The sequence below is a fragment of the Carcharhinus amblyrhynchos genome, chromosome 12 (assembly GCF_965287045.1).
Source record: "Carcharhinus amblyrhynchos chromosome 12, sCarAmb.v2.hapA, whole genome shotgun sequence".
Taxonomy (NCBI): Eukaryota; Metazoa; Chordata; class Chondrichthyes; order Carcharhiniformes; family Carcharhinidae; genus Carcharhinus; species Carcharhinus amblyrhynchos.
The window spans coordinates 84895720-84919072 of NC_137335.1; the positions used below are offsets into that span (position 1 = coordinate 84895720).

Below are 23353 nucleotides of genomic sequence, written 5' to 3' on the forward strand. Positions count from 1 at the left end.
AGTAATTCCCCTGCTGTTCTTTCCCAATAGCTTTCCAAATGTTTCCTGTTCAATGATATAGCCAATTCCCTTTTATAAATTACTATTAAATCTGCTTTCACTGCCCTTTCATGCAGTATATTCCATATTATAATAACTTGCTGCATAAAACTTCTCATCATCCCTCATGTTGCAATGCCTATTATCTTAAATCTTCAAAATTTTCTTTTGAAGTGCGGTGACTCACTGTTGTGAAGTGAGCACTGAATTATGGCTAGATTAATTGGAGCCCACTGGAGCAAAAATGATGCATGTGGTGAGGGGAAGTGGTAGAGAATCAGAAAGGGAGCCCTCATTCCTTATGTCAGGAAAATTGTCCCCAATTAGGTTGGGATGGGAAAAGCATATGATGGGACTCCTAATTACTAGCAACTGGAAGGTGATTAGGCTCACTAATGAATCACTTAAAGCCAATGATCCCCAAATCCATCAGAATTTAGTGGTGGCTTAGAGTTTTAATAGAAGTTGCACTGCTTCCCCATGGCCCTAGCAAGCAGCCATCTCAGGTTTGCCTGCAGTCTTGGAGTGGGCAGTCCTTATTAATGGGCACAATGTGCCTGATTGAGGGAGCTGACATTGGGAACTGGGCGTATTGGCCTTTTATCTCAGACCTCCCTGTACTTCCTGCAGTGACCTGCTCACCATGACCCCATCCCTCCCTCATTCACCTGTGTCCTGGGATCTGACAGTGTTCCTGGGGCTAGGCCTCTGTGTATGAGCAGTAGCAACTAACTCTTCCAATGGTGATACCAGCACTAAAGAGCTGTGGCCATAAGTTGTCTGGCAGCTCTTAAAGGGAGGTTCAGTGATGCCCAGTGAAGAACCTGATGGGCACTTAATTACATAGTGTCTCCCCTTGAAAGCACGTGAGATTCCCACCAGCTCTCCAAGCTGTGGGAGTTTGGGGAGGGCAAAGGGATGCACATCACAAAACAAAATCATAGTAACCAATTTATGCATAAGAAGATCTCATGAAAAGCAATGAGAAATTTGTTTTTGGCACGGTTGGTTTACCGAAGAGTATTGTCCACAATACCGAGGGAACTCCCGACTCACCTTAAAATGGAGCTGCTTGAGATTCTCTCAAGGAATAGACAAGGCTCTGGTTTGGCCTCTTATTGAAAGCACATGGATGATTTAATGGCCACGCTAACCGAGGGTGCAAATTGTGTAGCAGCTGCTGAATATTGCCCTCTTCGTACCATCACACCCAGCTGGCAAGATTTTTCAATGGTGTAAATCATCATTGATTTTCCAAATCAAAAACTAGTCATGATGAACATCTTGGCACTATCCCAGGCAACCTGGCAATGTCAACTTAGCAATGCCAGGTTGGCAAAGCTGGGGCTAGCTTTCTGGGGAGCCACATGAGGGGAAGTTTCCCTTTTATATGATGGGGGAAGAGTTGGCCAATGCCTCTGAGGTGATAGGGGAAGGTGGGAGTCCTGTGTAGGGTGGAGAGCGGGAGTGCTAATGAGTGCCTGTGAGGGGGTGAATAGTTGTGTAGTATGGGAGGAGAAGAGTCCCACCAATACTGAGGAATCCTCTGTACCTGTGGGGGGGCAGACGGTGTAGGGGAACACAGAGGGCACAGCTAGAAGCACCCTTTGAAGATGGCACCCTGATCTCTGGTTCATCCTGCCAGAATGGTGGCACAAACCACACCCCCAGACTTTCTGTGCATGCAGTGCCAGGAAATCTGGAGTGAAAACTTGGTTGTGCATCTGAACACATACATAGAAACATAGAAAAACTACAGCACAATACAGGCCTTTCGGCCCACAAAGTTGTGCCGAACATGTCCCTACCTTAGAGATTACTAGGCTTACCTATAACCCTCTATCTTACTAAGTTCCATGTACTTATCTAAAAGTCTCTTAAAAGATCCTATCGAATCCGCCCCCACCACCGTTGCTGGCAGCCCATTCCACACACCCACCACTCTCTGACTGAAAAACTTACCCCTGACATCTCCTCTGTACTTACTCCCCAGCACCTTAAACCTGTGTCGCCTTGTGGCAACCATTTCAGCCCTCGGAAAAAGTTTCTGACTATCCATTCGATCAATACCTCTCCACATCTTATGCACCTCTATTAGGTCACCCCTCATTCTTCGTCTCTCCAAGGAGAAAAGGCCGAGCTCCCTCAACCTATCCTCATAAGGCACGCTCCCCAATCCAGGCAACATCCTTGTAAATTTCCTCTGCACCCTTTCTATGGCTTCCACATCCTTCCTGTAATGAGGCGACCAGAACTGAGCACAATACTCCAAGTGGGGTCTGACCAGGGTCCTGTATAGCTGCAACATTATCTCTCCACTCCTAAACTCAATTTCTCGATTGATGAAGGCCAGTACACCATACACCTTCTTAACCACAGCTTCAACCTGTGCAGCTGCTTTGAGCGCCCTTTGAACTTGGACCCCAAGATCCTTCTGATCTTCCACACTGCCAAGAGTCCTATCATTAGTATTATATTCTGCCATCCTATTTGACCTGCCACACTTATATGAACCACTTCAGACTTAAACCGTGCTGGTTTTCAGTCTGAAACTGACACTCTGCCAGGTTTTGGGAAAATTCGACCCAATGTCTCCAATCAATACAGTATTCTCTCAGACTTTGCACTGGGACTAAGGTAAAAATATATGCCTGAGCTTAGGCATGGAGCTCGAACCCATTGTTCTTTCTCCCAGAGGTGGCAGTGTTACCAGCTGATAGGACTGAGCGGGATGTTTCTTTGATGTAAATGCCACATAAAGAAAGAAAAGAACTTGAAATTATATGATTCCTTTCAGAAAGTTACAGAGCCATTACAGCACAGAAGGAAGCCATTAAGTCCATCGTCTTTCATGACCAATGAAGTTCTGTTCTGGAAGTGCAGTCTTTGCCATAATGTGTGAAACACAGCAGCTAATTTATATAACCATAACCAACAATGGGATAACAACCATGTTTTCTGTTGTTTACTGATATTGGATGAAGAATAAATATTGGCTAGGACAATGGAGAGAAATCTCCTACTCTTCTTCAAATACTTGCACATGAGAGGACAGCTGGGGCCTTGGTTTAATGTCTCATCTGAAAATGAAACCTCTAACAGTCCTCTACTCCCTCAGTACTGCACTAAATTGTTAGCCTAGTTTATGCCCTTAAGTCTCTGGCATGGGAAATGAATTCACTACGTTGTGTTGCAGAGGTAACAGGGCCCCCTCCTGAGCCACAGCTGAGGGAAAGAAAGAACAGCAATAACACCAGAACTTACATGGTTGGTTGAATGAGATGTGCATCTTTATGGATGCTGTAGGCAGTATAGCCATTGAAAGACCCTGGTCCCATAGAAACTCCTGCAACTGATCCAACATCCTTCTCTGTCAGATTGAATGACTCCAACATCCTGTAACCTTCAGAATAAGAAAACACTTGATTATCTGTTGGGCATTCTCATTTCTCTTAGATGTAAAGAAAGTGTTCAATTCAAGTTGGGTGAACACCTCAACGGCCCTAATGGTTAAGAAAATCCAACCTCTTTTCTCCCAGAGGGGGAACTACATTCACTTCCGCTGCCCAACGTTTCTTCAGAGTTGCTCCCACTGTTCACAACTTTATTAGATGTGTGCCAGAAATCCTTCCACCCAACACCTGATCTTTTGATTACCCTAAGCAAAAGACCTTTCAAAGCTGTACTATGCAGCTTTATATCCAGAATATAACTTTACAAGGATGAGCATTTATTAGGATGACTTTTTGAACTGCAGGTGAACTTTTATTTTCATCACAGAATCATAGAATCCCTACAGTACAGAAGAGGCCATTTGGCCCATCAAGTCTGCACAGACTCTCTGACAGTGTATCTTAACCAGGCCCTTTCCCCATCCTATTCCTGTAACCCCACATATTATCATGACCAATCCATCTAACCTACACATCTTTGGATACTAAGGGCTAATTTAGCATGACCAATCCACTTAACCTGCACATTTTTGGACATTTTTTCATAATGTTAATACATAAGCTCACAACCATGATTACTGAGTTCCTAAACTTGTCACAGAAGTTCTGACAATCAGAGGAAGAGGTTGGGGGCTGTGCAAAGACTGGAGAAAGGAGGAAAGGAAGAGTAGTAAGAAGGGGAAAAAGTGGGAGAGATAGGGATAATGTGAAAGAGTATGGGAAGCATAGAGAGAGATGAAGATGAAATTGGCAGAGGAAATAAAAGTAAGAATAGGGAGAGAGTGATGAAAAGGGGAAAAATAAGTGAAGATATTGATAAATGATCACAGGTTGAGAAGGTGCAAGAGAAGAGAAGAAATAAACCAATCATGTGGTAAAAAACAGTCAAAGAAGGAATTAAGGAGAGAGAGAGAGATGAGAGAATGCTAAGAAATGGAGAGATGTGAGAAGAGAAAGTGAAAATGAGAGGAGCAGAACAGTGAGAATGGAAAAGATGGAAAGAGTAAGAGGGGTGAGGAGGGAGACCAGGTAAAGCGTGAAAGAGGGAAAAAAAGACATTGGCGATGAGCGGGGATGGTTGGGGGGGGAAGCTAGTGAAGAAAAGGAAGGAAAGAGAGGCATAATTTATCCCACACATCTAGTGTAAAGCCAGTTTGTGATGACAGGCTATAATTAATCTCATGCAAATCACAATGGACATTCAGTTCCCGTACTGTGTTACAGTGAAATTCATCGTATTATGACAGATTGAGAAAGAGAACAATGGTAGCTTCAGTGTGTCTCTTACCAGGTGTAGTGAATCCATTGAGATAAATCAACGGGCAAGCTGCAATGTGACAAAAAATAAATATTAACAGAGAAAAACACATTTTTCTAAAGGACATGTGTGCTAACCACTTCACTGACTCATCAATTTAACATTTTCTCCTGTTCACCTTGAGGGAAAAGAGGGAGTTTGTTTTATTTGAAGTCTGATCCATTGGACAGTGGAGTTGAATTTCTGCAGGGATTGCCCTGAACATTAGAGGTCATTTTGGTGATGAACCATTTCTCCTGGATTTCCTGCAGAACCACTGCTGAAGTAATGGACCAAGGAGAGAAGTCTTTTAAAGTTGCAATCCTCATTTACGTTTTAGCACCGAGTGGGCTCTATAGCAATAATGTCATGCTTCATTTTATATATTTAAAAGAAAAACACTTGGTGGGAACTGCATCTGGTGATTTGCTAATGAACCATGTGGAGAAAAGCGATCCCTGCTTTTGAACCTAATCCATGTTGAACTCATCTAAAGAAGAAGAGGCACTAAAATTAGCAGCAGAGTTGCTGAATTATGAAGAGACAGACATTCAGTAATGTTTCTAACTGCAATCCAGCAATGCCACCCAGTGGCATGTGACATTGGTCTTGGCTGTGATATCTTCCATAGTCAAACATCCCTTGACATTTAATGGTATTACCATCACTGAATCCTCCACTGTCAACATCCTTGGGGTTACCATTGACCAGAAATTCAACTGGACTCGCCACAAAAATACAGCGGCTGCAAGAGTAGGTCAAAGGAGACGTATAAGATGATGAATGGGATGGATAGGATAGAGGTGGAGAGACTCTTCCCGCTCAAAAAAGACACTAGGACTAGGGGGCACAGCCTCAAGATAAAGGGGGGGCGTTTTAGAACGGAGTTGAGGAGGAACTTCTTCACTCAAAGGGTGGTGAATCTCTGGAATTCTCTACCCGTTGAAGTGGTGGAGGCTGCCTTGCTAAATATTTTCAAGAAGCGGGTTGATGGGTTTTTGATAAGAGAGGGGATTAAGGGTTATGGGGAGAGGGCCGGAAAGTGGAACTGAGCCACGACAGATCAGCCATGATCTTATTGAATGGCGGGGCAGGCTCGAGGGGCCGGATGGCCTACTCCTGCTCCTATTTCTTATGTTCTTAAGTAACTCACCTCCTGACTACAAGGTACAAGTCAGGAGTGTGATGAAATACTCCCCATTTTCCTGGATGGATGCAGCTCCAACAACACTCAAGAAGCTTGACACCATCCAGGATGAAGCAGCCCATTTGATTGGTGTCACATCTACAAACATCCACTCCCTCCACCACCGACACTCGGTAGCAGCAGTGAGTACTATCTACAAAATGCACTGCAGCAATTCACCAAAGATCCTTATACAGCACCTTCCAAACCCACGACTACTTCCATCTTGAAGGATATGGGCAGCAGATACATAGGAACACCACCACCTGCAGGTCCCACTTCAAGCCACTCGCTTGTGTCTTGGAAATATATCACCGATCCTTCACAGTCGCTGGGTCAAAATCCAGGAATTCCCTCCCTAATGGCATTGTGGGTCAACCCACAGCACGTGGACTGCAGCGATTCAAGAAGGCAGCTCACCACCACCTTCTCAAGGGCAACTAGGGATGGGCAATAAATGCTGGCCACCCAGCGATGCCCACGTCCCATAAATGAATAAAAAAAAGCTTGCCAAAGTTGGTAGTGGCCACTTAAGTGAGCAACTGGAGGTCTGATAGCTCCCATCAATGCCTGGCCAGAATGAGTCAAACTGTTTGGAAGAAGGGAGAATAAAAATGACCTAGGAAAAACCAGCCTCATTAAAAATGATGGATGTGCTGGTGGCGAGCATTTTAATTTTGATAGAGTTAGTGTTTATGAATACAGCAGCAAGGAAACACTGTCATGTGTATTAAAGGAAGAACAGAGATTAAAAAGTGTCTGATTTCTAGAGATAACATGAGAAATGTCAGAAAGTTTTCTCCCTAATTACGCATGGAATGGACCAAATAAACCTGTTAGACTTTAACCTAATGTTGTGAGACTACTTACTATGCATGAAATGCTAACGGGCAGTATGACTGATTGAAACAGGATGAGGAAAAATGCATTGGGCAGAATTTCCCCTGAGGCTCGTTGGCAAAGAGGTACTGCTTGCATAACAGAGCAGGTTGGAAGCAAACAGTGTGCCATTCTCCCCTTCCGCATCTCTCGTTGATATTTTTCTTACTATTATGAATCCACATCAGGGTATGGGCCTAACAATGCAAATGATTCTACCGCAAACAGTTGCCTCCATTTGTTGATGGACTATTCCAATACTCCAGGAATTGCATTGTATTCTTCCATCTATTTCTCCTCGGAAGCTGAATGGTCAATGCATTGCAATGGTTATTCCATTGGTGCTGAGGGAGAGAGGAAACCAATCAATGACATGAATGGAAATTACTCACTAGAAGTAGCTGTTTCACAGAGGAAGGTGATAAGTTCATCCTGAATCTTTCTGAAAGCGTCAAAATCATCCACAAGGAAGAGATGCCTTTCACTAGGTTTGCTGCCAATATTCTTCAACTCTGTAATATCAATGTCAGCCACTCCCACTACAAACACACTGTAGCCTGCAAGGAAGATAAAGGCAGATTTTTCAAGTCTATCAGTAGTTACCGGCGAGCTGTAAGAAGAAACGTAGGAATTGCGGGGTGAAAAATACATGAAACATCCATTAATTCATCCATCTCCTATCCTAATGGAGACATATCGCAAGTTGCAGAAACTACTGGAAAATCTCAGCAGATCTAACATCATCTATGGAGAGAGAATAGAGCCAATGTTTGGGGTCAGGGTGACCCTTCCTTCCCTGATCACCCCCATCTGCAGAGTTCCTTCCCTCTCTGATCACCACCTCTGCACAGTTCCTCCCTTCCCCGATCCCCATCCCTGTTCAGGATCCATCCCCAATCTTGCCCTACCCCGCCCCCCTTGTCATTGCCCCTGGCATGGTTATGGTGCCCAGTGGGCAGTGCCAGGGTGCCCAGCAGGCACTGCGAGGGTACTTTGTAGGCACTGCCTGGGTACCAGGTGGCACCACCAGGCTGCATTGTCCCAATGGGCACTGCCCAGCCCTGACCCCATGAATGGCCTCCAATCCGTCTGCCAAGGTCATCATGTCTGGTCTCCATTGATAGAGACCAGCTGCGATTCTTGCCCGACCAGCAAGGAGGTCAGTGCAAGTGAGCCAGGACGGTATGTAAATCATATCATTAATATTAAAATCGGCATGCTGATCTTGTCAGCAAGTCAGGGCTGGTACAATCAAGGGAGGCCAATAATCGGGCGCATTTCTGAGTTTTCCCCTTTCACCTGATTGTACCAGCTCGTCTCACCAACCAGTAGGCAGGACAAGGTTGTAAGATTGTATCCTTAAGATTGAAACATTTAATAAAAACCAATCAATGAGCACTTTGATTTGGAAGATAAGGAAAGGACCTTCGACTTAAATGTCAGAATTGAGATTAAACAAAAGGCTGAACTAATATTAGAATAAGATAGCCCCCAGTACTGAACCTTACTGGTCACAAAGGATCACTAATTACTACAGAAATTCTTCAGGATACTTACCAGCCTCTTGTAATGCAAGCGCAGGTTTCTTAACCTCATCCTGTGACCGTCCATCAGTGACGACGACAAGCACTTTTGGAACAGTTCTCCTCATGCCATTTGGTTGAATAAAGACGTGGTCAGACAGGAACTCAAGTGCTCGACCTAGAATGTAAAAGGCAAGGCCATAAAATTGATGCCAATTTAAATCATTTGTATATTATTTCTCTCCATAGCTTTTTCTGTTTATCAATGTGACAGATGTCAGGAAGTAGAAAACAGTTTGTGCTTTGCACCCTTTGAGCAATGAACAAATTAGATCAAGCATTACACATGAGTGTACAAATTAGGAGCAGGAGGAGGCCAGTCAGCCCCTTGAGCCTGCTCCATCATCCAATAAGATCATGGCTGTTGTGACTGTAACCTCAACGCCACATTCCCTCCCACTCCGATAACCTTTCTGTTCTTTGCTTATCAAGATTCTGTTTACGTCTGTGGGATTGTAGGGGTTTGCATTGTAGGAATCAGAGACAGAATCCTTTGTTTATTGGTATTTGAAAGCTTCAAAGTTATTAATTATATACAGCATCAAGTACACTTTATTCTTAACAATGAAAGTAAGGATGGAAAGGTTTGGTGCTGAGAATTTCCTTTCCACAAGGAGCAAGTTTGAGACTGACCGAGACAAGCACATTCTGAGGAACATAATGCTCACTGCTGAGGAGAATTTCCAGTATCAGTGGGTAATATTTTTGCCTCTTAGTCAAGCTTCAATCATCACTTCAGAGACGCACAAAATCCCACTCTGGCAATCCCAGTGGAGTACTAAAGAAATGCTGCACTGCCGGTGGAGCTGTCTTTTGGATGAAACTTAAACGGAAGCCTTGTTTTCCCTCTCAGGTGGATGTCAAGAAGCCCATGCACCATTTCATAGAGAAAGAGTTCAGTATTCTGACCAGTTTTATCCCTCAGCCAACATCACCGAAACACATAATCTGGTTTGTTCTCAAAACTTTTATTTTAATAATCAGACTGAATGTGATCTGATATCCAGTGAATTATTAGTAAGGTTCCATGACCCTCTCAAGGGACAATAATAATCACCATTGCCCACAATTGTTTTTTTGAAATGTATAATTACTTATTTTGTTGCTGTGGAATCAGAACAAGAAGGGACATTTGGTCAGCGTGGGGAGTTGGGCAATGATTTTTTTCAGCTGGCGGGTTACATCTTGCTGCTGTTGCTTGTTCAATTACTTCCTTTATTTTGTCAATAATAGTGCAACTTCCTTCATTTAACTCATTTTACTTTGAAATGGAATATCATGTTTCATAAGCTATCATCTTAAAAGGCAGCTATTAACATTAATATACAAATTTATATTATTAATTAACATACAAATGCCTAACAACTGGATAGATCATTACTTTATTAAAATGGAGTACTAGAACATTTAAATTAGTCCAAAATACACCAATCTGCCCAACCACTTTGTACCACTGTTATGTTCTACATAAATCTTAAAGAACTAAGAAAAATACAGTACAGGAACAGGCCCTCCAAGCCCATGCTGATCATAATGCTCTAACTAAGCCAAACTGCCCTTACTCAGATCATATCCTTCTATTCCCTCCCTATTCATGTACCCATCCAGATGCCTCTTAAACGTTGCTCATGTGCCTGCTTCCAACACCTCCCCTGGCACCGCATTTCAGGCACCCACCACTCTCTGCGTGAAAAACTTTCCCTTAAACTTTCCCTCTCATCTTGAACCTGTGCCCCCTTGTAATTGAGACATCAACCTTAGGAAAAAGCCTCTGATTATCTACCCTGTCCATGCCTTTCATAATTTAGTAGACCTTTTTCAGGCCTCCTCTCAGCCTCCGTCTTTCTAGTGAAACCAATCCTAGTTTATTCAATCTTTCCTAATAATCAATGCCCTCGAGGCCAGGCAACATCCTGGTTGGTGAACCTTCTTTGCACTCTCTCCAAAGCTTCCACATCCTTCTGGTAGTGTGGTGACCAGAAGTGTACACAATACTCCAAATGTGGCCTCACAAAGGTTTTATTTAGCTGCAATATCATTTGCCAACTCTTGTACTCAATGACCCAGCCAATGAAGGCTAGCATGCCATATGCCTTCTTAATCACCTTGGCCACCTATGTTGCCACTTTTAGGGAACATTGGACCTGCATGCCCAGATCCTTCTGTATTTAAGGCTCCTAAGTGTTCTGCCATTTACAGTATAATTCACACCTAAGTTTGACCCTCCAAAATGCATCATCTTGCATTTATCTGTATTAAACTCCATCTGCCATTTCTATGCCTAAGTCTCCAATCTATCTATATCTTGTTGTATCTTCTGACAATCTCTGGCACTATCAGTGACTCTACCAATCTTTGTGTCATCCGAAAACTTACTAATCAGACCACCCACATTTTCCTCCAGATAATTTATATATACTACAAACAGCAGAGGTCTTAGCGCAGATCCCTAGAACACCATTAGCTATAGATCTCCATTTTTAAAAACACCATTCCAATGCTGCTCTCTATCTTCTATCACCAAGCCAGTTCTGTATCCGTGGAGCTAGCCCACCCTAAATCCAATATGGTATTCATAGAACATAGAACATAGAACACTACAGCACAAACAGGCCCTTCGGCCCACGAGTTGCGCCGATCACAGCAACACCTACCAACCTACAGACCTATCTATAACCCTCAATCTCATTAAACCCCATATACTCATCCAGAGGTCTTTTAAAAGACCCCAGCGAGTTCGCCTCCACCACCACTGACGGCAGCCGATTCCATTCACTCACCACCCTCTGAGTGAAAAACTTACCCCTAACATCACTTCTGAACTTCCCTCCTTGCACCTTAAATCTGTGTCCTCTCGTAGCAACCATTTCAACCCGGGGAAATAGCCTCTGAGAGTCCACCCTATCTATTCCTCTCAACATTTTGTAAACTTCTATCAGGTCGCCTCTCAACCTTCGTCTCTCCAGGGAAAAGAGTCCCAGCTCCCTCAACCTAACTTCATAAGGCATGCCTCCCAGTCCAGGCAACATCCTTGTAAATCTCCTCTGTACCCTCTCAATAGCTTCTACATCTTTCCTATAGTGAGGCGACCAGAACTGCGCACAATACTCTAAATGAGGCCTGACAAGGGTCTTATAAAGTTGCAGCATTACCTCCCGACTCCTAAACTCAATCCCTCGATAATGAAGGCCAGTACACCATACGCCTTCTTGACCACCTCCTCCACCTGCGAGGCCGATTTAAGAGTCCTGTGGACCCGGACCCCGAGATCCTTCTGCTCTTCAACACTACTCAGACTTCTGCCCTTGATAGTGTACTCGTTCATCCCATTGGTTCTGCCAAAATGGACGACTACACATTTATCCGCGTTGAAGTCCATCTGCCACTTCTCCGCCCAGTCCTGCATCCTATCTATGTCCTGCTGCAACTTTTTCCATCCTTCCAGACCATCCACAACACCACCGACCTTAGTGTCATCAGCGAACTTACTTACCCATCCCTCCACTTCCTCATCCAGGTCATTTATGAAAATGACAAACAACAAGGGTCCCAGAACAGATCCTTGAGGTCATTTTTATACCAGTCTGCTATGTGGGACATTTTCATGTGGGCAGCACGGTGGCACAATGGTTAGCATTGCTGCCTTATAGCGCCAGGGACCCAGGTTCATTTCCAGCCTCGAGTCATTGTCTGTGTTGAATTTGCACATTCTCCCTGTGTCTGCATGGGTTTCCTCCAGGTACTCTGGTTTCCTCCCACAGTCCAAAGATGTGCAGGTTAGGTTGATTGGCCATGCTGAATTGACCTAGTATCGGGGGATTAGCAGGGTAAATATGTGGGATTAGGGGAATAGGGCCTGGGTGGGATTGTGATCGGTGCAGATGTGACGGGCTGAATGGCCTCCTTCTGCACTGTAGGGATTCTATTATTCTATTCTATTTAGCACTTTACTAACGTTCAAATAAACTACATTCACAGTCCTTCCCTCATCAGTTATCTTTGTCACCTCTTCAGAAAACTCTATCAAGTTGGTGAGACATGACCCTCCCCATACAAAACCCTGCTGTCTGGCACTAACTAGTCCATTTCCTTCCAAATGTGCATATATCCTGTCCCTCACTATCTTCTCCAAAAGCTTCCTCACCGCTGATGTCAGGCTCACCAGCCTATAATTTCCTGGATTACCCCTGCTTCCTTTCTTAAATAAGGAAACAACATTGTCTATTCTCTAGTCCTCTGAAACCTCTCCTGTAGTCAAAGAAAATGTGAAGATATTTCTTCCCTTGCCTCCCGCAGTTACCAGGGATAAATCCCATCCAGCCTTAGAGACTTGTCTACCTAAATGTAATTTAGGAATCCCAACATTTCCTTCTTTGATACATTGACATTCTCACACACCTATCCCTGACCTCAACATTTATTATGTCCTCCTCTTTGTGAATACCAATACAAAGTACTCATTAAGGATCTCACCCACTTCCTGTGGCTCCTCCTTGAGTGGGCCTTCTCTTTCTCTTGCTAACCTCTTGATCCTGATATATGCTTAAAAAGTCTTGGGATTCTCCTTGACCCTGTTAGCTAAAGTTATTTCATGGCCTTCTTTTGTCCTCATTTCATTCCACATTTCACTTCCTTCCTACTTTGTCTATAGTTTTCAAGAGCTTCATCAATTTTTAGCTGCTAGACTTATAGTATGCTTCCTTTTTCTCTCTTCCTAAGCTAATGATTTCTCTTGTCAACAATGTTTCCCAAACCCTGACATTTCTATCCTTTTTTGTGGGGACATGCACGTCCTGCTCTTCAGTCAACTGGTTTTTAAAAGCCTCTCACATGCCAGATTTGGATTTGCCCTCAAATGTATGCATTTGGATGTATTTGGCCCTCACCCACTTAAGTACCCTTACCCTCGTGTCCTTATGCATAACTACGTAATTACTCTCCTCGTGCTTCTTTACTTTCTCTCAGCTATCCTTGTATTATTTTCTCCCTCTTGTTTTTATCAAGCTTCCCCTTAAATGCAGAAATGCTATTCATCTCAATTACTCGTTGTGCTAAAATATTCTCACTGTTCTCTGTGTCAAGATGAGTGAGATTTTTCTCCCATTCCACAATGTGTTTCCTGGAGGTGGGAGGCAGCTTATGCTCGCTTGGTGCTGGGATCTTACTGTCCCGCCACTGTCGACAGGATTTCCTGTTGAATGCTCCCCTCATCTTCAGGAAGCCATGGCGAGGGTGCGCCATTGGTGGGACCACAAGATCCCGCCTGCGTGAACCGGAGCAAGATTTCAGCAGACGTTTCTCCTGAGTTTCCTATTTCTATTTACCAATGAGTGTCTTATACTTATAATCTCTAGTTTTATTCACCACCCACTGCTCCTCCCCCACAACTGGAACCATCTTCTCCGTGTCTACCTTTATCAGGTCACCTGACAGCCAGGACTTGATGTGGAGATGCCAGCGTTGGACTGGGGTAAACACAATAAGAAGTCTCACCTGGTGTTATGAGACTTCTTACTGAGCCAGGACTTCTCCAGTGGCTTTACGTAGAAGAGATCTCTTACAGAAACATTACATGGAAGAAAAGCGTAACAGATGCATTCCTTGTTAGCAAACAATTGGTTCTGGGTAATACAAATTGTTTCTTTGATAGGAACACTGCCCTCAAGAACAGAAAAATATACAAGTTGACAAATCTAATGTCCTTTCGAGAGGAAGGGAAGTCAAAAAAGCTTCTCCATCATTTTCAAATTGCTCCATGTAACTGTGTGTGACAGTGCCTTCACATTACTCATGCTGAACATTGCCTTGTTCTTTATGAGCAAGATAAATAATGGTAATGTTTCGCCAAATGCTGAAGATACTTTCCCTTTAATAAACCCTATGATCCTCAGGTGGAAATTTTACACAAGCTGCTATGGAAACTGATCTCAAATCCCATTGGCAGTTGGGCCTCAGGACTCTCAATTTTCAAGCCTGTAACACAAATTTCCACACATAACATGTGGGTGACTCACTCCACAGAGGGCAGGATATGTGAGCTGACGCACCGACAAATTTCACTGTAATCTCATGGGAGCTCTGTTGTTGATCTGAGCTATAAAAAATATACACAGACCAACGTGTCTGGAGCTCCCTGAGATTGGAAATTCTACGTCATTTGCAAAGGAGGCCTTCAATATGATGGATACTTTTTATCTTAGTAATGTCCCGCTGACTTACTTTGTTGAGTGCAACGCAGCACTAGGTCAATGAACAGAATGGCTCAATTTTAAAGGGTGCGCAGGGAATGAAAGACTTGGGCATACAGGTTGACAAATTGTTGAAGGTGATGGGACAATTTGAGATGACTGACAAAAATGTGTAATTAATCCTCAGCTTTTAAACAGAGGCATAAAGTACAAAAACAAGACTTTATGCTCAACCTTTATAAATCATGGGTTAAGTCATTATGCTTGCATCAGCTCTTCAAAGAATTGTTCATTTAGTATCATTCCACATCATTTTCCCCATCACCATGCAGAATTTTCCACTTTATACTTAACTGAAAGTTATTATCGAATGTGCTTTTATCACCCTTTTAGGAAACGTTGTCCTGATCATAAGAACTTGCTGCATAAATAAAAACTCTCTTCATCTTGCCTCTGATACTTTCACCTTAAATCTGCTATTCTTTTCCTTAGACAGAGAAGCTTAAGTTGAGATTTAATACAGGCATTCAAATTGATGAAGGGAAAATAAGGAGAAACAGTTTCCAATGGCAGGAGAGTTATAACCAGTAAAAACAGAATGTGGAAAAGTGCTTCCTTTATTTTATTTCTATTTCAGGTCTCTCACTAAATAAACATAGAGATGACAAAAGCTCAACAAACCGTGAATGTGGTTAACTCCCAACTGCCCTCAGGCAAGTAGGGATGGGCAATAAACGCTGGGCAGCCAGCGATGCACATTTCCCACAAATGAATAAAAGAAAGGAGGATGGAGTGAATTCAAAACTAAACTGCAGAAGTATTTCAGTGACTGTGTACTTTACTGTGGGAGTGGTTAGTATTGAGCAATCAAATATAAGATAGATTTTGGGATGCATTATGTAATTTGTGACATGACATAAGGGAACATTAAATATTCGAAAGGAACAGGTGACTTTGAACTTTGTTTTTCAAAGCTCTCCAACATTATTTTTTTCCCTCTTTTCTCTGATCTGTGTTGGCGACTAATTGATTCTTGCGATCATCAAGTGCTCCATTTTAACTGAGTAATTCTCGGTACTCAATTATCACTGAGTATGCAACTACCAGGATAGCAGAAGGTCAACTAGATCAATGTTGGACTTTTCTTGGTCAGAAGTCTCACAACACCAGATTTAAGTCCAACAGGTTTATTTGGTAGTAAATGCCACTAGCTTTCGGAACACTGTTCCTTTGACAGGTGAGTGGAGAGTTCTGATCACAAAAAGGGCATATAAAGGCACACAGTTTGTGAGTGCCTGATGAAGGAACGGTGCTCCAAAAGCTCGTGCTATCAAATAAACCCATTGGACTTTAACCTGGTGTTGTGAGAGTATTTACTGGGCATCTTAAAAGTGCTTTACAACCATTAAATGGAGTAACTGTTGTAATGTCAGAAATACATCAGCTAATCAGAAAGAGCCACATGATTACTATTAACTAATCTGTTTTTGTAATGTTGATTGAGGATTAAACATTGACCAGGACACCAGGGATAACTTCCCTACTCTTGATCAAAATAATAACATAAGATTTTTTTTAATGTCTACCTGAGAGGGCATAGCTAGGAGCTTGGTTGATTAACATTTCACCTGAAAACTCCGACTGTTTAGCACTCCCACTGCTTTGAAAGGCCAGCCAAAATTTTGTGTTCAAACTCTGGGATGGGACTTGAACCTACAATCTTTGGACTCAAAGAGTGCTATCAGCAGAGCCACAGCTTACATCTCAGAGAGCATATCTAACCTGGGACTCCACCCTGAGGCGTGACTTGCCCAATTGCAACTTAAGGTAAAAAAGATGGTAAACATCACAGCACATACACATCTTATCAGACAACACTAGTAATTGTGTAAACAATGTGCAGTATTTCTGCTGTACCTGTTTTTGTGTTTCCGCCTTTGTAGTGGATGATCTGAAGAGCAGCAAGGACCATTCCTTTATCGTTGTAAGTGTTCAACTTAAACTCAGCTTTTGCATCATCACTGAATTGAACCAGAGAAATCTGCACACAAGACCAAACAAAAGTCTCAATTTGACAGGAATGAGGTATGAAGAACTGTATTTTATAGAAAATACTTTTGCACATCTCTGAGCGCATCTCAGAACTTTCCACACAGAGTTGTATTCTAGGGTACTCACTGTTGCTGCAGTGTAACATTCATTTTTCAAATACTAACTTGTGTTTATATGAACACTTTAATGTACAGAACATGCCACGGGACTATGCAGATATGCAGAAGCTAGGTGGATATTGATCCAGAAAGGGATACAGTTGCAGATGTGAGCAAAACTTGATAGCTAAGATAGGATTTATGATCATTTTTATAGGGGGGTTAGTTTAGGGAGCAGTGGGCAGCACAGTGGCACAGTAGTTAGAACAGCTGCCTCACAGCACTAGGGACACAGATTCAACTCCAGCCTTAGATGACTGTCTGTGTGGAATTTGCACATTCTCCCCATGTCTATGTGGGTTTCCTCCGGGTGCTCCGGTTTCCTCCACAGTCCAAAGATGTACATGTTAGGAGGATTGGCCATGCTATATTGCCCCTTGGTGTCCAAAGGGTGTAAGTTATGTGGATGAACCATGGTAAGTGCATGGGATTACAGGGATTGGGAGGAGAGGAAGGCCTGGATTGGATGCTCTTTCAGAGAGCCAGCACAGACTCAATGAGCCAGAAGGCTTTGATCTGAACTGTATGGTTTCTATGAAAGTGGAACACAGGCGGCTGGGGAGCTGTTTGTGTTGGAGTTTATACCAATGGCTAAAGTGAAAGAAATGGACTCTTCCTCTGAATTTGACTCCAGCGTAAGGTCCTGAAGACAGCATTTAAATGGATGTACAGAACCATCCGCAAACAGCATTAAGATGGATCTATTTGTTGTGGCTGATAAACAGACAGATTAACATTTCACACAATGCTCAACACCTCTGACAGAGCACATTCCCAGTACTGACCACATCCGGTACTGGGGATTGAACCGATAGCTTTACTGCCCTGAGGCCATTCCTGTACCAGACAAGCCAAACTCACTATGCGGGATTTTACAGCCTTGCTTGTCCCAAAACCATAAAATCCCATCCAAGGTCAACGGACTTTTCTGTGATCCGCCCCTCGCCCACTCCGATTGTTGTGGCAGGCAGGACGGTAAAATTCCAGCTACTATGTAAAACAAAAAGCTGATTGTTTTACAAACTGAAGATCAAAGAACCATACACACCTGCATTCCTTCTGGACTGATGTTGTCAAGAGCTCCAATAGTATCAAAACAGAATTGCAAAATCTTATGGAAGTTTTCATCCCCAATACTCCAAGAACCATCAACCAAGAACACCAGGTCTGCTTTTGCACCCATACACTCTGATAATGAAAAGGATAACAATTATCATAAGTTATTTTCCCTCACATTACATGCTTACTTTATAAACTGAACCAGTTCTACTAATAGACTGAAGGCATGAAAACAAAATGCTTGAAGTGCCCAATAGAAATCAAATCTGTAGGTCAACGAACTGCCGAACAAAAGAGAAAAAATAGATCAGTGCTTTAGGTGGGACCAACGCACAGTGAATTGTGAGAATGTAATAAATAGCATAGCGGAGGGAAATGAGATAAATACATGAGGGAGAAAACAGGAAAATGATAAGCTGATAGAATGAAATAAAGCTGTTTGGAAGGAGACTGTGGAATGGAGCAATTGGACAGAGTGACCTGTTTCTGTGTCGTAAATCCCAAGTAACATTTCCAGCTGGTTTTGATTTCTAGTTCTTTAGTTCTCCCCAAGTTTAAAAAGTTACTTTTATTGCACTAATCTCATTCTCCCCTTGGTGATGATCGCTTGCTTCATGAGATAGTGGGCTGAATTTTGGCAGCCTCTTGGTAACTGGCTGGGAGGTGTTAAGACTGGCAAAATGACATAGAAAGCACCAGATTAAGCTGTGCTCGACATTTTTTTGCTACCATGTCATTTTTCTAATGGCAGTATAGATGGCACACGCATTGCCAGCCAGAAGCTGAATTGAGCTACTTACATACTCAATTAAGAAGTTCTTTCCACCTCTTGGGCATTTTGCTAGCTGCGTGGGAATCCCACCACCATATGGAGAGATTGTCCAAAGATACTGGCAATCTCCCAATGGGCTTTGCAGAGAGAGGACTGCTCTTTTGAATGGCCACAATGGAACTTTCCCAGCAGCATGCTGTCACCTTGGCGATGTGACTCCTGCCTTGAGTGACCCCCTTCTGCCTGCCTGTCTTCAGTGTACAGATCCCACCTACCCACCTTTAAAAGCACTGATCCATCAATGTATCCTCATTCTACATGTGCAACCCCAGCAACAGCCGCCACAAGCAGTAGTGCTGCTGAGTTGTGGTCCCTCTGATTGAGCCAGCAGCTCTTGAAGGTGGGGCAGATGGGTGGCCTGCAGAGTGGCCACTGAATTGGCCACCAGTGAGAATATAACTGCCCAGCCCCAGCGGTAGACCTTCAGCCTCCAAGATAAACGCAGCCCCAGTGTGCATGGCCAACAATTTCTAAACTCCTTTTAACTGCAAATGATCAATGCCACAAGATATTCACTCAGTTAAAAAAATTTAAAATGCAACTTTTTAACCAAGAGATGGAGTCAAATGCCACAATCTCCCCATATTGCCGCCAACATGTATACTGGAAAACAATAATGGAAAATGAAATGACCAGGAATGTACTGACAGGTCCTTTAGATTGAAAAAGCGAAAGGATTGCAAAATTCTGACACAGGTTCATTGAAAGGTAGCTCACCAGGCAATGCCAATTCTCCAGGATTATACTGGATTTCCAGGGGAATTAAGGGTCAATATTAATCACTACAAGCAACTGAGGAGGGGCATTAAATTGTCCTTTTTGTTCTTATATGTTTGCTTGGAACAAAACTCTTTCACTCCTAATGACATTTAAGAAGCATTTATATGAGCACTAGAAAAAGCATATAAGGCTATGGACCAAGTGCTGGAAAATGGGATGAGTGTAGGCAGTTGCTTGATGGTGGCGCATACATGATGGTCTGAAGGGCCTCTTTCTGTGCTGTAAAATTCTATGACTCTTACAACGGATGGGGCAGTTGGGCAAGAAGTCTTTTGTAACTTCCAGGCAGATGTCCAAACTGAGTAGCAAGCTACTGAATCTGGAAAATCGACCTTTGGGTACAGTTGGATCTGCAATGTATTTCCAGTGCTTTTGGTTTCTCGTTTCAGAATTTCAGGTTTCACTTTGACTGAGACCTGAGGTGTAGAAGTTCTCAGGCAGGTTCCTTTGACAACCATTCTGAGTAAGGTCATTAGCAATAGACAAGTTAAAGAGCTCACCTTCTCGGGCAGGAGGGATGGTTGGAGGTGGAGGAGGGGAGGGGGGCTCCGTTGGAGCTTCTGTTGGCTGAACCACTGCAAAAGAAGATAACAAACATTTGTGAATGAAATCAATTTTTTTTTAATTGATTACAAAATCAAAACCAAAGAACACAAAGTAATTTCCGACCATGTGGTTGTAGGTTGGGTCGCATCATTAAGTTCATGAACAAGCTTCAAATTCAAACTCAAGATTGTGGCATCTTGAAATGTAATGGCAATCATGATCTTGCCCTGCATCATCATAACCGTATCACACCCTCGTACCCTGCCCAGGAAACACTGGCTCATCCCCACAGGCCAATGCAGAAAAGGAGTCATTTTTTTCTCTGAGGTTGGACTATACGATGCATTCCAGGAACATCTACTTGTAGGTGCTCCAGTATCCAGTCACGTGTGTTTTCAGTAGATGTGACTGCATTGGCAGGCTTAACCCCTCTTCCCCTCCCACTCTCGGAAAATAAGGAGCCATTCAGTCTATCAATCCTGTTCCACCATTCAATTAGATCATGCTGATCTGCATCTTAATTCCACCTGCCTGCCTTCGTTCTGTGCTCCTTAATATCATTGCTGAACAAAAATCTGTCAACCTTGGTTTTGAAATTTTTAACCAATCCCCACCCTGAACAGTTTTCTGGGAGAGAGAATTCCAGATTTCCACTATCCTTTGTATGCAGATGTGCTTTCTGACATCGGCCCTCAGTTGCCTGGCTCAAATCTTAAAGTCACGTCCCCTAATCCTGAAATTTCCGATCTGAGTTTCTCTCTTTTCCTGTGACCTTCCAGCACTCTACAGCTCAGTTCCACATGGGCCATTGCATTAACGAATGAAACGATCAGGAAATCTGAGCTGGTGATGAGGTGAAGAATGAGGGATGACTCTCAATATCACAATATTCTGATCTGGCAGTTTGTAATATTTGCTTAGTGATCCCATCAGTGGAATGCATTTGAATGCTCCACATGTGTATTTATTAATGTTAATCTAGCTCCTTCACAATGTCATGCAGTAACCCTTCGCCTTCTTCAGATCCTTGTGGTACTGATTGTATCTCTACTGATGTTAATCAAACACTCTCACAGCTGTCACTCAGTGGCCCCTGACCCCCTAGTACCCTGTTCTCCTGTTTACATTTCTACTGAATGTAGTCCAGCTCTCTCACACTTGTACTGACCCTTCTCTCCAGCACCCAGTGGTACAGACTGTATCTCCATGGATGTTAATCCAGCTGTCTCTCAAATTGCCCTCATTGACTCACCCGAGCATCCATGTGTTTCTGATTATATCATTATCGATGTTATTCCAATTCCTAACTGCGATCTGAAAGTTTGTTGCCCTCTTGTTAATGGTAGTTTACACCTGAGTACTCACATGTACGCTCCTGCAACTGCACTCCAGGTCCCTCAAGATTTGGGAGCTGAGTATATATGGTGGCATCATATAAGGAGTCAGGGGAAAGTCCAGTGAAGCAATGGGTGGATTCAGCACCGCTGATGGTAACTTCCTGACGACCATTGCTATAAACTTCAAAACAAAGAAAGGGAAAAATGAACACTCATTGTATGAACAGGGTGTCCAAAGTCAATTTAATATTATCCCTGTGGCATAATAACAAGCTGAAGTCACAAGATACAGCAATGGAGGAGGAGATTGGAGAGTTTACTGAAACAAATTTATTGGTAATTTTTATAAAGGCAGTACTGTCACTGCATAAATATCAAAGAATAAATATAGGATTAGGCTCATTAATCTTAATGTAATAAACTCTGAACTTTCATGTTAGGCAGAATGAAGCACTCCTAGCTGTTTGCAATCCTCATTGAGCTGTGCATTATCCTATCAGTAACACTTTGCCATTAAATTGTTTTATGTGATTTTTAACTATTAACTTCCTTGGATTGCTAAGTCCAGAATTACAGCGCTCAAAAAGCAAGGATATTATTTCCCTTCATCGTTCATTTAAAAAACCTTTACTGCAATATCAGTTTCAAAGAAGGCTTTAAGTAATCTAATACCAATGTCAGGGACCCTAAAGTACTGGAGCAAATTCTCAGGCAACCCTTTGAATCACTGGCATCAGCCTTATTCATACTGACACAATACAAGATAAATACTCGGCGTTAAAGTGAATGGGGACAGAGCAAGGAAATATGATGAAGAGCAGGTCACTCTGTTCGGAGAACTTGCTTTTGTGAATGACTAGCTTTTGAGCTGGAACTTCACAACAAAAGAAGTGGAGTGTGTAAGGTGTTGGTTTTATGGGTCATGATGAATGAACAATAAAAGACAGACCAAGAGTGAAAAAAACTGCAAATGACTAGTAGGCTGAGACACAAAATAAATAAATAATGGAAACACTACATGGGTCAGTCAACATCCAAACAGATAGCGCGTTCGGGTGTAAGTTGTGGCTGAAATGGTCTAATCCCACCCAACAAATTAAGATAGAATGTCCTTTTGAAATGGTTGGACTGCTCAGGAACAGAACTGGTTTGACAGGAAGGAACACTGTGGAAGATGATGGCAGGATAGCAGCGAACCACATTACTCTTGAGAAACCTGATGGAGATCACAAAAATAACTTTAAACCCCACTTCTTCCCTACTGTCAGATTTTACTACAGCAATGGGAAGATGATTGTTAGAGGAACTAAATTGGGATGAAGTTTGCCTTTTTCACTTCCTAAAATTTCCCAGATTCTAGAATTGTATTGCATTAGTGTTCTCATTAACCTGGTCCAAATATTCCTGTGATTGTGAAACAAGCCTATAATTAGCATTGTATCTATAAAACCTAAGTATTGGTGACAGCTACTAGGAATTCCTCCCCCTGTAATCCATATGACAATAAATTTAACACCAAGAAAGATTAGATTCACTGTGAGGTATTTTCTGCTTTCCACTTCTCATTGACGTGGCAGAATGATGACACAGTCAAAACAGGAAATAACACAGTTCACAGTTTATATTAGGTGCTCTTTGAAAGGGCTATGCATATATTTCCCACAGTATTGTTCATGAGCTGTTTGTGTTCGGGGGTGGGGTGACAGTGTGCACACATATGTGTGTGTGTGTGTGTGCGCACGTGTGTCTATGTACAGATGTTGCAGTTTGTATGCATGTGGGGCTTCAGCTTGTTAAGGTTTCAGAACCAACTTCCTTTCAGACACCATTAAATTTTTTTCATTTCATATTTGTTAGCGAATTAGTTGGCAAACGTTAAAAGACTAAGCTAATGAAGGCTAATGAGTTATATTCTCCAGTGCACACTTCAGTTTCCTGTTTTTAACATCCTACAGGCTTTGTTGT

At 42.7% G+C, this 23353-nt stretch overlaps 1 protein-coding gene across 1 annotated transcript in view; it reads right to left on the reverse strand.

Moving 5' to 3' along the window:
- Window positions 1-23353, reverse strand: part of col12a1a (collagen, type XII, alpha 1a) — a 257960-nt gene that overhangs the window by 85854 nt on the left and 148753 nt on the right. The window contains exons 41-48 of the mRNA XM_080200857.1: window positions 21417-21569; window positions 20006-20080; window positions 17883-18022; window positions 16542-16665; window positions 8411-8554; window positions 7246-7410; window positions 4780-4818; window positions 3304-3442 (exon numbers count right to left, since the gene is read on the reverse strand). Coding sequence (XP_080056983.1) covers window positions 3304-3442; window positions 4780-4818; window positions 7246-7410; window positions 8411-8554; window positions 16542-16665; window positions 17883-18022; window positions 20006-20080; window positions 21417-21569 — 979 coding nt within the window. The remainder of the gene's footprint in view (window positions 1-3303; window positions 3443-4779; window positions 4819-7245; window positions 7411-8410; window positions 8555-16541; window positions 16666-17882; window positions 18023-20005; window positions 20081-21416; window positions 21570-23353) is intronic.